Consider the following 17029-nt stretch of genomic DNA (forward strand, 5'->3'; position numbering starts at 1 on the left):
TGAAGGAAATCCACTGCGACCCTAGCCGTGTGAGGACGAGCGTTGTCCTGTTGAAATGTCAATCCCGGGCCATGACGTTGCAGGAAAGGAATGACCACAGGCCTCAGAATCTGATCTCTGTAGCCAACACCGGTGAGATTGCCCTGAACAACCACCAAAGGGGTTCGGTGCCGTGCTGTTATCCCACCCCAAATCATCACAGAGCCACCTCCAAAACGATTCCTCCCCACAATACAGTTGCGTGCATAACGTTCTCCCAAACGCCGGTAGACACGTTGGCGCCCGTCACTGTGGGAAATGTTGAACCTCGATTCATCTGTAAAGACAACATTTCTCCACCATATTCGAGGTTGGCGAACATGATTTCGACACCATCTTAGACGGTTGACTCGATGACGGTGTGTCAGGATGGGACGTATGGCAGGGCGTCGTGGTCGAATCCCGTACTGACGTAAACGATTCCTGACAGTGTTGGGATGGATACGGCGCAGTCCAGGAATTGTCTGGGACGTCGTTACTGCCGTTTGGAACCTGTGTCGGAGATGTGTAACTCGAATCCATCTGTCCTGTCTTGTCGTCGTTACTCGGGGACGTCCTGAACGTGGGTGGTCGGCAACGTCATTTGTGTTCTGATAACTCCTCACCAATGCCGATATCGTGTTACGATGGCATTGGAAATGTGTTGCCACCTGTTGTTGCCTCATTCCCACTCGGATCATTCCAATGGCTTCATGACGCTGTGCAGGTGTCAATCTTGGCATGATTTGCTTGTGATATGCTTGTGTCTGCGCCTTAGAAGTTTTGAATTTTTGAATGACCACAGATCATGCTTTCCAAAGTGACAGCAAATTTTGAGTTGCACATGCTGTGTACAGCTGCACAGGATGCACGTGCAGTAACACATTGCACGTCCATAGGCCCCCATCAATGACGTCATATCGCATGGCACGTGCATGAGCGTTTGAATATCTCCAATAATTGCTGTGTTCAAACCTATATTTTATATATGGACGGTGTGCCCTTATATCTATATTTTCTCCGTGCACAGTTTCTTAATGTGGCTAGTATACATAAATGTGACATGTAAGTAATCAGAAACATTCTGACAATCTGTTTACTGTTATTTGTTGTAATATTGAAACAAACGGAAATAGTCAGAAATTCCGATAAATACCGTTGTCGTTGTGCGTGATTTTGCGTCAGTCATGGCGTCACACAGGACGGTAGCTTTGACAATTTCTGTTGAAAATATCAAATCATAGCAATATATCTATTTTTAATTCCCTAATTCTTCCTATCATTCTCTCTCCATGCATATTCTGAACGAATAGACGAATGGATAGCTCAAAATAGGGGGAAATGCTACACTGTAAAATCTGTATTTTGTAACACTGTAAAAAGTGCAGTTTTTCGAGCACAGCGTTCGTTTTCACACCTATCGATATCTTATTTTGCTTGCTTTTATCTAGGCACTTTGTATAGCTGACAGAGACCATGTGACATTTGATTCTAAAATGTATGAGGAATTCAAGGATGTATGTATCGCAGCTGAGTTTGAAATACACGTAATTTTACAGGCGTCTCGTTACCGGCACACGTGAAACGTGATTTTGTAAACACTTTCTAATATGGCGGAAAGTTCACTTTGGCGTTCGTGTTTGCGTATTTTCCAAAACATTCTAAACGATTCTAGGGTTATCGGCGACGTTTTGGATTGATCTTTGGTGGTTTGACAAAAGACATACCTGTGATCACTAAGATGCCAGTGGATGATATCACAGAACAGGGAATTTCTCAGAGTATACAAAACTGTGAAGTGTATCTGCGTGTCTGATGTATTTTGAATTTTATTCGACTTCCAAGTGAGGTTTGAAGAGGAGAGACATATATGTCCCTCTGGCATCCTGCCCCTGAGGGTGAAAAACAACAACAAATAACCCAGAGCCTATCTATAGCTCTGAATTCATCTGGGGAATCTGGTCAGTCGTGAGACGAGAGTGTAAAGGTGTCACGCGCTGGGAAGTAGCTTGATTGAAATGGTGAAATGGGAGAGAGAAAATAAATATCTCGCCAATCAGAAATATTTCTTTTTAAATTTCAGCAGCAATAATATGCAACACATCTCCGTTTGCTAAACTATATCGCCCACATGAGGCCTGTGCTGTACTTGCATATGCCGTGAAGCCAGCATTTAGCAGCCCTGTGAATTACCGATATCGTATTTAGCAGAGAAAACAGCCGGCAGCTTTAGTGTTTAGACCTAAGCTGGAATGCCGTGACGTCATCGACAGTGTGACGTCACTGTCATTGTACATTTGGCGCCACGTCAGCTGGGCGAACCTCGCCTCGGTCTGACGTCACCGAGTGCAGTGAGATGTAAACAAACAGGTTTGTTTGTGTTTTTCATGATTAATTACAAACTTATGGCGTAAAACTAACACAGAAATATATGACGGCATGCATGAACATATCACGAGGTGCGGTGCTTACATACCAATCACACATCGTCTCTATTTACACTCAGTTAACAATTTTCTTACCTGATCATGAGAACTTCCAAACACAACAAATGTCAAAATGTCTGACAAAGTTTTTACAAGTTTTATTCACATCCAAAGACAACAAACAGTTTCACGTAAATAAAGACATATGTACACACGACGACGTGAACGGCACACCACGTCACTGTCAGGTCTCCCCCCACCGTCCACACAAACACGACACTGACGTCACTGAGCGCCGCGGGACACGAGGAGATCCAACACTCGCGTCTGTCCCCTGAGTCTCGCCCAGTCCGCCGCCGTCCGCCCGTCGTTGTTCCTGGCGTCGATGTCCACCACGTGCAGAGACAGCACAAACTTCACCGTCTCCATGTCTCCTCCAATACAGGCGTAGTGAAGGGTGTTGTCACCGTCCACGTCCACCAGTGACACATCGGCCCCTTCACCCACCAGGAGCTCCACCACGTCTCTGTGTCCCCACCTTGCTGCCCACATCACCGGTGTCATGCTCCCCCACACCCTCCTACAGTTGACGTCCACGCCCCGAGACAGGAGCCGCTTCACCTCCTCCAGGTTCCCGGCATAGCTGGCGCCACTGAGGTCCTCGCAGTCTGCTGGTGATGGAGTCGCTGTAACACAAAGTAAACTCTGTACACTTCCAGACATCTTCGTCATACATCTACATGGTTCACACCTCAACGTGGTGACACGTGACACGGTACGTCATCAACCACTTCCAACATGGCTGACAACACAAGGATCAAGGGGAAGGACGACAGCTGGTTCATGTAATCAAGGATTATGTGGTCAATGTTTAGAATCTTTCTGTTACATCCAGTTGTTGTAACATTATTCTGTGTGTGGCTGGAGAGTGTCAACGTTTGATGAACTGAGCTTTATGAGATGATACTGTCAGTACAGTTGTTTGGAAATATCAGATAGATCTTATAAAACATGACATTGGAGTTTGTCAGTCTGTTTGTTTGCAGTAGTCCAGCAATAAGATGGCGGAGTCTGGTACAGAGAGACAGTCCAATGGTTGACAACATGAGCACCGATCGACAAACTGGAATACGATGACATGCAAGACGCAAGTCAGAACCCCCACGGGTCTATACCCCAGCTTGTTAATTGTTGGAGGGATTAAAGTGTGGGCTTTCTGCCTGCTGGGTTCTCCCACCTTCCCTGTGTAGCAGGCTTTTTTGTGGTCGTCACTGGTGTCCTCGTGGTCCGACTCGGGTCGCTCGAGGCTGAAACACAGAACATGCTGTTCAGAAAACAATACAAACCACATAAGCATTATACATATCAGATATTCGGCAAAGTTTAGGTTTTTATAATTGTGACTGATGAATACAATTTCAAAACCATTCATCTTAGTAGAGGTATTATTATGAGGTAGTCTAGTGACTAATAAATCACTCAAACGCCTATCATAAATATACAACACAAAAATTGAGATTGCTGTTCCTCTGAGCCGCGCGTCTGTACAGGCTTGTTGGATTGAGTCTTATGGTGGTACTGGCAATACAATTGACTTGTTTCAAATTATTAGAATAATAAGAGACTACATTTATCAGCTTGTTATTGTAGAGACTGTTCATATGAATGTTTTTGGAGTGAACTTTCAGGCTTATATTTGTTACATGTTGATGTGACCTCATCTCGTACAAAAGTTGGACAGTGACAGTATCTACCACCTGCTGGGTTCTCCCACCTACCGTGGGTCGTCACTGTCGTCATCTGTGCAGCCCTTTCTCTGTGGCTCGAGTCGTTCGAGGCTGAAACACAAAATATGCTGTTCAGTTGGGTTGGGTTTTACAGGTTCTTAGCAATATTCCTGCAATATCTGGGCGGGGAACACTAGGCATAGGCTTCACACATTGTAGCCATGTGGGGGAATCGATCTCGTGAAGAGCGAATGCTTTATTCACTAGACTACCCACCACCCCCATATATGCTGTTCAGAAAACTATATATTGCAGGTAAACATTACAACTACTGGCCTAAGAGAAGCTTTTGCCTTTCAACAAATGTGTGACTTTCAAATTTATTCACTGATAAACATGATATATAATACATTTGTTGTAGTAGAGGTATTATTGATATACCGTAGCATGGTGACTGACAAATTGTATTTATTAGATTTAGATTGCTGGAAAAAACACTCCCTGAATATATATAAATCTAAACTGCACACTGCCTCTGTGCTACCTGCTGAGATATATCTCTTCTCTTGGTTGAAGTTGCAGGAACTGAATAGATTGTTATTTTGTTGTCATAATAATATAATCATACACCATACAACATAAATGAACGTACATTACTACACCAGCGATAGAAATCGTCCTATAGTCCTTGCCAAACATCCCAATAGTTCAGATATCATAACGACTAGGCTAGTAGACATATGTCATTTTAAGGGTTTGATATGTTACCATTATGAGGACTAAGGACTAAACATGTTAGTTTATATTGCTGTACACAAGAAAGACCAGATCTCAAATAAATTGAAACACAGAATATGTGCATTTATCATATTGGAACATTACAACGTGGTATTACATCAGCTACCTACCTATTAGTATTTTAGTCTTCGTTAGTTGTGGGTGGAATTGTTATGACAATGAAACAGTCCCCGCAAGTTTGTGCGTTGTTGCACAATATCAATAACAATAACAAGTTGTTGTTTGAGTATCAATACTGTGAAGAGCAAATCTACATAATACATACAAATACTGAACATTGTTTTCTAATTTTCATTGCCTGCTATGTTATTACTGTATATTTAAATTATTCTCAGGTATTTGTTGTCAGTGAGAACCAATGCACATCGTTATATATATTTTGACCAGGATATGACGCCCACCAGTGTAATTCTGGAGGAAAATATATTTTTCGTGCATTTCAACGTCTGTGGATACATCGTCAAATAGACAACTGTCTTGATGGTTTCTCTGTGTCCATATTGCTTTTTGCTAAATGATGATAACAGGCTACTAAATGTAGAGTGCTGCGACCTATCGTAAATTATTTGTTGTTCCGAGTGACTTTGCTTGATGTTTTAGTCCCCAAACTCCCCGATACAAACACTCTCTTAACTAGACTCTGAAACTGGTGCAATTTACGTCGTTTGATGTCTCGGACTACACAGTATTACAAACAACGATATACGAAATGCTACAGAATAATATTTCAGTTATAAACTTTTCATGATGATGCAATAAATGTAAAAGAGCAACAGGTCTACATGACTCAGCGCGTGTGCAACACTGTGGTAATTCAGTGTCAGGAAAATTCTTTGCAACACTGTCATAATTCAGCATTCCGAGCGATGGCGGCAGTACATCCATCACAGATCAGCTTACTAGATTCTATCTGAGGCAGAAACTGTCGCCGGCACTACAAGATGTTTGATACGGTGTTTGGTTGTGTAAAGAAGGAAATAAACACGTACGTTTTAAGATTGAAATGCCGATTGCCAGTGTGCCAAGCGCCAAATTGTTTTCGCATTTAACGTCCGTTCTAACTTAGTCATAAAATAATGAGAATCATGCACATTTGCCCTTATATATTCTACATTTCCTTGCCATCCTTCAAAAAACTATGTGGGTGCCCTGCAAAAATACATTTATTCCACATAAGATATTCCGGATTAGAAGGACAAAGCTGAGTGTTAAAATAATGAGGCTGATACATTTAGCCCTGGTCTGTAGTGGGGATGTATTTCAGTAGATTTCTGCCATTATATGATGCAGAACAACGTATTAAAACATATGAGCGAAAAAACATAGCAGACACTATGACTGAACAGATTTAGAAAAAATCTCATATCATCTAGTCTTCAGTCTCAGTTGTAAATAGTTCTTATTAGTTCAGAGGATAAAACTTACAAGCATATTTTTGCAATATACTGATTAAAATAGAACAAACAAGCTTTTCAGTTGAAACGAGGTATGAATGTTTCCATCCAGACGTTTGTTTATCCCCGGTGGCAGGCTAAACAAACGTCTGGGTGTAAACATTGTGTGAAGCAAGCACCTGGTTCCTTCAAAATGTATTCTGTTGTACATCAATCTTACTATATTTACAATGTCTGTTTCATTTAATATCCTAACAAAATTCTGAACTACGAACTGAAAACTTACCCACCGTTTACGTCCTAACACGAGCGACACATCTCACTGCCAGTGAAGAAACGCCTTGACTAGCGAAGGGGCGAGCTATGACGTCAGTGTGACGTGTCTGGTTAGGAGCATGTCATAGTTTGGCGCTCGGCTGCTTGTGCCGATCACGTTAAGATAATACAGTGTGGAGTGATACTAGATCTACAAGTCTTACTACAGTCTTACCTTATTTCGTTTCAGATTGCATGTTGAGGTAAAAAATTAAGCCTACTTCATTGGTTAAATAAATCTACCTCATCATCATGCATAAAATATGTCTTTATTTTTATTCTAAGATGCTTCGCTAAAAGATCAAAGGCACCGACTATACTTTATCCTGCGACAAAGCATTGTTTCCGCGTGAAGATCCGGAGTAGAATAAGGTCTTGAGCAACCCATGCTTGGCGTAAAAGGCGACTATGCTTGGCGTAAGAATCGAGGACGGGTTGTCAGGCTCGTTTACTTGGTTGATGCATGTCATCGATCCCAATTGCGTGGATCGATGTTCATATAAATTAATCACTGGATTGTCTGGTCCAGACTCGATTTTTTACAGACTGCCGTCATTTAGCTGGAATATTGCTGAGTGCGGCGTTAAACAACAAACCAACCAAATAAACCATGCGACAACAGTCACAAAATTGTTCGATGCGGGCGTTGGTGCCCTACGAATTAAGTATGTCTTCAGCATGGATCGATGCTCATGACATCAATCACTGTAACGACTCGATCTATTGACTGTAACGACTCGATCTAGTGACTGTACCGACTCGATCTAGTGACTGTACCGACTCGATCTAGTGACTGCAAGCCTGCTCTTCTCACTTTACCATGGGAACATATTTTTAAACTGGTCGAGCCCGACTTGCCTGGCCCTTGCCCTGCCTGCATGAGACATCATTCTGGTTTGTTAAGAACCATCAGACCATGAACTCATGTTTGTGTTTTGATCGGAAAAATACCAAGAACTACTGACCAGTTCCTCAACCTTATCACAAACAAACATAGCATCGAAGCTATCGCGACGGTAGCCACCATGATGAATGTTGTATTTGTAAAACATGTCGGCCGCTGACATAGTGATGAAGTACGTGTTGCCTTGTCGCTGTTACATTTCGTATTGCTTATTTTAAATTTTTTTACTGGACATGAAATTTGATTGTAGATGAATGCGCCCAGGTATTTAACTCAGTCACGGCAATAACACATGTGCATACTTAAGTCCGTTAAGTAGGAACTAAATCTGTGGGTTAAAAGGTCGTTGGTTATCTGACATACTAGTAATTTATCGATAAAGGATCGTCAAAAAGGATACCCTGAATGACTATTATTTCGCGCCGCTCTTAACAGTATTTCGGTTATACCACGGTGTGTCAGCTTGATGTGGGAGGAAAATACGAAATATTGTATAGTGCTGGGATTCGAATCTACGATTATAGATTTCTTGCACGCCTAGGGGACGCAACCCTCCACGGCGAATTGTGCCGCATAAAACGACTTGGTCAACCGTGTCTGTCTGTCTGTCTGTCCCTTTGTATAAATAAGATAACTATATTTAAGGGACTAAATTTTACTCAACTGGACTCTCCTGAAAGTGTCAATACACGGGTGACACGGGTGGCCCAGTCGTCTATAGGGCGCGATTGTGGGTTCGAATCCCTGTTTCCCGATCACGTTTCTAGGTTTGTCAGCACCATACCCGTGCTCGTGGGTTTCACAGAAGTGGTAGACGTCTGAGACCTGCATCACTTTGGGCTTACCTCCCACATTAAGCTGACACGCCGTGATATAACTTGAATAATGTTTAAAGCGGCGTTAAAACCAACTCACCCACCACATGTGCGGCGGAAGGATATTTGCTGATCAATTTCCGTCTATGACTTGTCACAGATTCTTGTTACTTCGCGTGCCTCGCCGTGATATTGCTGGAATAATGCTAAAAGCATACTCACTCACTCACTAACTTTGCGTGAGATACCTTTCACAGATATGCCAGGCACCTTTATCACTCTAACGTCGGATTCATAATCAATTGATAACATTTTCATTTATGCTTCAAAATATTTTTCTACTTTAATGTTTTGACAAGGGGGGTTCCACCGCCACTGAAACCCTCTGCGCTGTCTGTGTAAGAAAATACGGATCTGCAGACAGCGTTCGGCTTCGACCGTAATAAAGAACTGCGCATGCGTGGAACGTCTTTCAGCATTCAACAACTTCCCTACAAACATAAAAACGTTCGTTCCGGTCTGGGGACCCCACTACTGACATCTACGCCTATGTCTGTATTCCAGTGTTACTATTCGGGCGCTTTTAAAGCTGAATGTATTTGGTGATAAATGTCACCGTTTAGCAAAATGTCTATATTAATGGCAAACCAAATCAACGCCAAATGAAAATGGCAGCCAACATTCCATGCAACTAGGCCTTGCGTATTTAGCACGAAAACAAAACTATTGTGTCTATATCATAAGCCTCCAGGGGACATTTGCCATCTCAAGGAACCACCTGTCATTGTGTACTATAGATCAGCTTTTACGTTGTGTTTTTCCACATTTACACGAACGATCAAGCTGATCGAGGTAAGGCCAAGTGATGAAACTAGACTCGTGACTGTAAATAGATAAGATCTAGATTATCCGCCGAAACAGATTCCATTTTGTGTAGAGGTCAAAATAGCGGTAAAAAGTATGTGAATGACCACTGAAAATCAGTGATGACACCAGGTGTTCGCGAAAATGATAATCATGTCCTGACCTACGGCTAGCGCCCACACAATATGATGACATATGCTCTTACCGCAATAAAATTTTCTCCCTTGAACAGTTTGTTTTTTCAACTGTATGTAATAGTTTTCTGAAAAATCTATGGAATGTGTTGGTAATGGAAATAATGCCTTATGGGTAATTGAGTAGAAAGTACATGCATTTCTATTTCTTTATACAATTGCCAATAACATGTCACATTTAGTCTGGAAGATTTTTAATTTTCGACTTTTGTAAGCTGTTCAACCCTGAAATGCATGACATTTGTAAGAAAGTTTACCGCAATAATGAGCGCGAGACAGTGAGATCATCGTCCTGTAGAAATATTTTGACATGCAGGTAAAAATTGTCCCTTGGAAATAGCTGAGTTAATAGTAACAGGGCATCCCTTAATCCTTTAATAGGGTGTGCCTTCACGAAAAGGACAGATTGTGAATGAATGATAAAAGAAACAAAACGATACGGTTTTGTGCGCTTCCCGCCGCCATTAGAAACACAGGACTGGTGTATCATGTCTACTGTACAGTGTTAGAAGTGTTAATGACGCTTCTCGCTGCCTTTAGAAACACGGGACTGGTGTATCATGTCTATATTCCATCAGCTCCAGCCTTTGGTTTTTACATTTCACAATTTTTGAAGCATGCTCTTTCTGCCAAGATCTCAAAGACCGTAATCTGACTCTTGTTGTTTAGTCAGGGTTTCAGGTTCGAAAAGCCTAATGGTAAACGTGAAGGACATTTCCAAATTTGACACGTCAGTGACACAAATGATGTCCGACACAATTCCCTCATTTGACCCTTTTGGCAAAGACCTGGTATCATCACATGCTGATGATAAAGACAGTTTACAATGTTGCCAACAGATTATAGAAATCCAACCTTTCTGTTTTTGTTCCGTCAAGTCTTGGATGTGTTTCTCACGCAGCGCATCACGTTTCTCAAGTTCCTGTATCTGTAATGATGAAAGCTCAGTTTAGTCTGGTAGATCAATTTATCGACAAACTCAAACCAATAACACAAACACAAAGACAATATTATGACGAAATCAGTAGAACTGGGAGTGAGTGGGTGAGGTTTAACGCCTATTTTAACAATATTCCAGCAATATCACGGCGGGGGACACCACAAATTGGCTTCACACATTGTCCCCATGTCGCGAATCGAACCCGGTCTTCGGTGTGACGAGCGAATGTTTTAACCACTAGGCTACCGGACTGCCCCCGCAAAACTGGGACAACGGTCCAGTATGTCATTAGGCGTGGTCACCATGGCAACTGAAACTTAGTCACAACGTTTATAAAATTCGAAAATTCGAAAGATTAAAAAAACAAAGTAACCTGAGTATTTATCTGACAGGTTGAGTATATACAGGAGTATTTACCTGACAGTTTGAGTATAAACAGGAGTATTTAACTGACAGTTTGAGTATAAACAGGAGTATTTAACTGACAGTTTGAGTATATACAGGAGTATTTACCTTACAGTTTGAGTATATACAGGAGTATTTAGCTGACAGTTTGGGTATATACAGGAGTATTTAGCTGACAGTTTGGGTATATACAGGTGTATTTAGCTGACAGTTTGAGTATATACAGGAGTATCTATCTGACAGTTTGAGTATATACAGGAGTATATTCCTGACATTTTTTTTAATCTTGAAGTGTGGTTACGTGGGTTTTTTTCGCACATGTCGCACATATTTACACCAAGTACAACTTAGCCTGTGTGATAATGTACTGTGTTCTCACAGGTACAGATAAGATATCCGGAACCATGCTTCCTATTCAAATAGGAGTAAAATATCCATTGTTAATGGTGGTGCAAGGTCTCTGATTGGTTGTGTTATATGGCAATGTTGTTAATGGTGGTGCAAGGTCTCTAATTGGTTGTGTTATGTGGCAATGCTGTTAATGGTGATGCAAGGTCATTGTTGCAGCTGGGTGAATATTATTATCGCTGACTTTATTGCTATTACCATTGCTATCAATTTTATATTTTGTACTGCCATTACTGCAGCTTGGTGAATATTATTATCTCTGACTTATATTGCTGTTACCATTGCTATCAATTTGATATTTTGTACTGCCATTGTTGAAACTTGGTGAATATTACTATCTCTGACTTTATTACTGTTACCATTGCTATTAATTTGATATTTCATACTGTCATTGAATCTCACTAGGTTTTTGGCAGTATGTTTTACAGATTTGTAAACCTAGTAGACATTTTCCTGTAGAAATTGTGAATGGCACATTTCTTTGTTACTTGCTGGCTTCACACTTTTATGTACACATTTCTGGTTTAACTTTTTGTTCTAATCTGAAATCGACACTAAACAGTGGTTATGTTGAAACACTCTCGAGTAGTACCTTTTATCGATATTGCAGTGTAAACAGGGAACTAATTGTATGTAAACTAGTAAACCCTACGTCGACATGCCCAGTAGACCCTACGGCGACATGCCCTGTAGACCCTACGTCGACGTGCCCTGTAGACCCTACGGCGACGTGCCCTGTAGACCCTACGGCGACGTGCCCAGTAGACCCTACGGCGACGTGCCCAGTAGACCCTACGTCGACGTGCCCAGTAGACCCTACGGCGACATGCCCTGTAGACCCTACGTCGACGTGCCCAGTAGACCCTACGGCGACGTGCCCTGTAGACCCTACGTCGACGTGCCCAGTAGACCCTACGGCGACGTGCCCTGTAGACCCTACGTCGACGTGCCCAGTAGACCCTACGGCGACGTGCCCTGTAGACCCTACGTCGACGTGCCCTGTAGACCCTACGGCGACGTGCCCTGTAGACCCTACGGCGACGTGCCCAGTAGACCCTACGGCGACGTGCCCTGTAGACCCTACGGCGACGTGCCCTGTAGACCCTACGGCGACGTGCCCTGTAGACCCTACGGCGACGTGCCCAGTAGACCCTACGGCGACGTGCCCTGTAGACCCTACGGCGACGTGCCCTGTAGACCCTACGGCGACGTGCCCTGTAGACCCTACGTCGACGTGCCCTGTAGACCCTACGTCGACGTGCCCTGTAGACCCTACGTCGACGTGCCCTGTAGACCCTACGTCGACGTGCCCTGTAGACCCTACGGCGACGTGCCCTGTAGACCCTACGTCGACGTGCCCTGTAGACCCTACGTCGACGTGCCCAGTAGACCCTACGGCGACGTGCCCTGTAGACCCTACGTCGACGTGCCCTGTATACCCTACGGCGACGTGCCCTGTAGACCCTACGGCGACGTGCCCTGTAGACCCTACGTCGACGTGCCCTGTAGACCCTACGGCGACGTGCCCTGTAGACCCTACGGCGACGTGCCCTGTAGACCCTACGGCGACGTGCCCTGTAGACCCTACGGCGACGTGCCCTGTAGACCCTACGTCGACGTGCCCTGTAGACCCTACGGCGACGTGCCCTGTAGACCCTACGTCGACGTGCCCTGTAGACCCTACGGCGACGTGCCCTGTAGACCCTACGTCGACGTGCCCTGTAGACCCTACGTCGACGTGCCCTGTAGACCCTACGGCGACGTGCCCTGTAGACCCTACGTCGACGTGCCCTGTAGACCCTACGGCGACGTGCCCTGTAGACCCTACGGCGACGTGCCCTGTAGACCCTACGGCGACGTGCCCTGTAGACCCTACGGCGACGTGCCCTGTAGACCCTACGTCGACGTGCCCAGTAGACCCTACGTCGACGTGCCCAGTAGACCCTACGGCGACGTGCCCCCTGTAGACCCTACGGCGACGTGCCCTGTAGACCCTACGGCGACGTGCCCTGTAGACCCTACGGCGACGTGCATGTAGACCCTACGGCGACGTGCCCTGTAGACCCTACGTCGACGTGCCCTGTAGACCCTACGGCGACGTGCCCTGTAGACCCTACGGCGACGTGCCCTGTAGACCCTACGGCGACGTGCCCTGTAGACCCTACGGCGACGTGCCCTGTAGACCCTACGGCGACGTGCATGTAGACCCTACGGCGACGTGCCCTGTAGACCCTACGGCGACGTGCCCTGTAGACCCTACGGCGACGTGCCCAGTAGACCCTACGGCGACGTGCCCTGTAGACCCTACGGCGACGTGCCCTGTAGACCCTACGGCGACGTGCCCTGTAGACCCTACGGCGACGTGCCCAGTAGACCCTACGGCGACGTGCCCTGTAGACCCTACGGCGACGTGCCCTGTAGACCCTACGGCGACGTGCCCTGTAGACCCTACGTCGACGTGCCCTGTAGACCCTACGTCGACGTGCCCTGTAGACCCTACGTCGACGTGCCCTGTAGACCCTACGTCGACGTGCCCTGTAGACCCTACGTCGACGTGCCCTGTAGACCCTACGGCGACGTGCCCTGTAGACCCTACGTCGACGTGCCCTGTAGACCCTACGTCGACGTGCCCAGTAGACCCTACGGCGACGTGCCCTGTAGACCCTACGTCGACGTGCCCTGTATACCCTACGGCGACGTGCCCTGTAGACCCTACGGCGACGTGCCCTGTAGACCCTACGTCGACGTGCCCTGTAGACCCTACGGCGACGTGCCCTGTAGACCCTACGGCGACGTGCCCTGTAGACCCTACGGCGACGTGCCCTGTAGACCCTACGGCGACGTGCCCTGTAGACCCTACGGCGACGTGCCCTGTAGACCCTACGTCGACGTGCCCTGTAGACCCTACGGCGACGTGCCCTGTAGACCCTACGGCGACGTGCCCTGTAGACCCTACGGCGACGTGCCCTGTAGACCCTACGTCGACGTGCCCTGTAGACCCTACGTCGACGTGCCCTGTAGACCCTACGGCGACGTGCCCTGTAGACCCTACGTCGACGTGCCCTGTAGACCCTACGGCGACGTGCCCTGTAGACCCTACGGCGACGTGCCCTGTAGACCCTACGGCGACGTGCCCTGTAGACCCTACGGCGACGTGCCCTGTAGACCCTACGTCGACGTGCCCAGTAGACCCTACGTCGACGTGCCCAGTAGACCCTACGGCGACGTGCCCCCTGTAGACCCTACGGCGACGTGCCCTGTAGACCCTACGGCGACGTGCCCTGTAGACCCTACGGCGACGTGCATGTAGACCCTACGGCGACGTGCCCTGTAGACCCTACGTCGACGTGCCCTGTAGACCCTACGGCGACGTGCCCTGTAGACCCTACGGCGACGTGCCCTGTAGACCCTACGGCGACGTGCCCTGTAGACCCTACGTCGACGTGCCCAGTAGACCCTACGTCGACGTGCCCTGTAGACCCTACGTCGACGTGCCCTGTAGACCCTACGTCGACGTGCCCAGTAGACCCTACGGCGACGTGCCCTGTAGACCCTACGGCGACGTGCCCTGTAGACCCTACGGCGACGTGCCCTGTAGACCCTACGTCGACGTGCCCTGTAGACCCTACGGCGACGTGCCCTGTAGACATGCCCTGTAGAGCCTATGGTGACATGCCCTGTAGACCCTATGGTGACATGCCACACACGGGTATAAAGATCCTGCGCCGCAGACGGACCGTCGCGGGATGGTCCAAGTTGGCATTAAACGGAACTGTGGTGAACGTTAAAATGACGTGCAACGGGTGATTGTTCAGCCTCTAGTTGTTCAAGGGCACAAAATCTTGGCATATCGAATGACACAAAAAGGTGAAAGCTATGTTCTATGGTGTCATCCCTGTACACCCCTCGTCTTGGAGCAGAACTTCCCAAATGTTCACGTGCATCACGCTTTGTGATCCTTTTCCACTTCATGCAATTGGAAAATGGCCTGTTTAGGGTTAATGTTTCATCAGGTGGTGTGTTTTAGTGGTTGGTTGATTTGCGGTGGAAACCAATTATTTCATAGTTTCAATTTACATGAACTAAATTCAACATTTCACCTGTGCGTTTCTTTTTTGGGAGAGTATATTTACTTTGTTAAAACCGTATATAACTCTTTTTTTCCCATGGTTTCAAATGAAAAATAGAACGGCATGATCTTAAGGCATGTAATTGCTCGGCTAAATAGCCTATTGAATGTCTGTTGAGTAGCCTGTTGAGTAAATGGAATTAAGCAAGGCTAGCTGCTGCTTTCGAAACATGTTTTCCAAACAGTCGACAACTTCTTTGCTTCATTACATCAACACCATATGCATTGCTACTACAAGCATTCCTGTCAGTGTGAGTCATAGCTCCATCGTAAAACGCACTACCTTATATGGAATTCATTATCATCCGTTGTTTTCAGTGGAAAACGAACAAATTTATGGATAACAACTTCTGGTTTATTGCATATAGCAACGTTTCGATGTATATTCTAACACCGTTATCAAGCTGAAGCGACAACAACCGAGCGATGAGATATATATATGCATGACATCGTGTGATAAGCAGCAGATTAACATTGACAACAACAAGTGATAGATAACAAATACACACAGGCTTATGAATATTCATAGAGCACCTTGTGGTAGGTTCCTTGCTTATTAAATAGACTGGTTCTGATTAATAATACCAGGCTCTGATATAGGTGAAGGTGTAAAGTGTGTGAGTGCTTGTACTCACCCTTTGCTGTATTCCCTGAAAGTCTTTGGTCAGCTCGACACGTAATTTGCCAAGACTCTCTTTGTAAGAGTCTCTTTCCTGTGTTACTTGTCTTAACTGGCGTTTAACTGATCGAAGTTGTGACTTTGTATAATGAATACTGGACTTAAGACTGTTAACCTCATCAAGAACACGTCCGCGGACAATGTTCCCTATGTATTCTTCTTTGAGGATGCCAGTAATCGATTGCTGCACTAGAGACGTTATCAAGGCAGGGATGAACGTGTTAGTTAGTTCTTCTTTCAGTGATAACTCCAGCATGTCAAAGTTGTTATTCGTTTCAATCCCCAAATCAGCAACTGTGCCTTTCCACGATTTGATCTCTCTGTCAAGCATGTTTAGTTTTCTAGAGAAGGCTGCCAAATTGGTATCAGCATGTACGTCTCTGACACCACACAACGACACAAGAAAGATGAATACAACGCTTGTTAGTTCCATCATGTAGGGATGTTGTACAGCTCGCCACAGTTATGAGATTACTGCGTTGGTGCTGGATAAATATACCCCAGCCTGACTCACGTGTTTGACAAAAAGCCAACTCAGGAATGCTCTGACAGAAAATTTCTGTGCGTACACTTGGCACCACAGCAGCAAATAAGGCGGGCAACTTCATCAGACTATCGTGTTTCATACCAAGTAGGTTGCTACAATAGTCTCGTGTTGAGAGTATCATTACTATTAAGTAACTTTAAAAATATTAGATTTCTTGTTTACTGTAACTAATCTCGATCTAACCCCATTAACATTAATAATGTGCGTAAATTACTTCTCTTTGTCTCACGCTGCGGAACTTACTTATTACCCATCCCTGACACCAAGGTCTAAATGTCCAATAGACAACATATGCCTTTGATCCACCCGTAGCAGACACCCAGGTATCTATGCCACATGCAGTCTCACGTATACCTTTCTCCTCCAATCCCCCACCCCCAAAAACCCCTCCCTCTTTCACCATGGCTAACAATCATTCTGTTTCTATTTGGATACAAGTTCGTTTGATAAGGCTAATACATATGCT

General features: G+C 45.4%; 1 protein-coding gene across 1 annotated transcript; it reads right to left on the reverse strand.

The window, feature by feature from the left end:
• Positions 1 to 2587: 2587 nt before the first annotated feature.
• LOC139472731 (uncharacterized) lies at positions 2588 to 16466 on the reverse strand. Its single transcript, XM_071255183.1, has 5 exons — positions 15973 to 16466; positions 10311 to 10383; positions 4223 to 4282; positions 3686 to 3751; positions 2588 to 3130 (listed from the first exon to the last, which is right to left on the reverse strand). The coding sequence occupies exons 1-5, from the start codon at positions 16450 to 16452 to the stop codon at positions 2730 to 2732; spliced, it is 1080 nt and encodes a 359-aa protein (XP_071111284.1). The 5' UTR covers positions 16453 to 16466; the 3' UTR covers positions 2588 to 2729.
• Positions 16467 to 17029: the final 563 nt, after the last annotated feature.

This window comes from Haliotis cracherodii, unplaced genomic scaffold (assembly GCF_022045235.1).
Source record: "Haliotis cracherodii isolate W230 unplaced genomic scaffold, xgHalCrac1.p SCAF_25, whole genome shotgun sequence".
NCBI classification, from domain to species: domain Eukaryota; kingdom Metazoa; phylum Mollusca; class Gastropoda; order Lepetellida; family Haliotidae; genus Haliotis; species Haliotis cracherodii.

Excerpts from the sequence above, each read along its gene's own strand:
- LOC139472731 (XM_071255183.1), bottom strand. The coding sequence starts at position 16,452 with ATGATGGAACTAACAAGCGTTGTATTCATCTTTCTTGTGTCGTTGTGT. Across the intron at positions 10,384-15,972 it reads TTCAGGGAATACAGCAAAGG|ATACAGGAACTTGAGAAACG; the intron begins GTGAGTACAAGC and ends TCATCATTACAG. Across the intron at positions 3,752-4,222 it reads GACGACAGTGACGACCCACG|CCTCGAGCGACCCGAGTCGG; the intron begins GTAGGTGGGAGA and ends TCTGTGTTTCAG.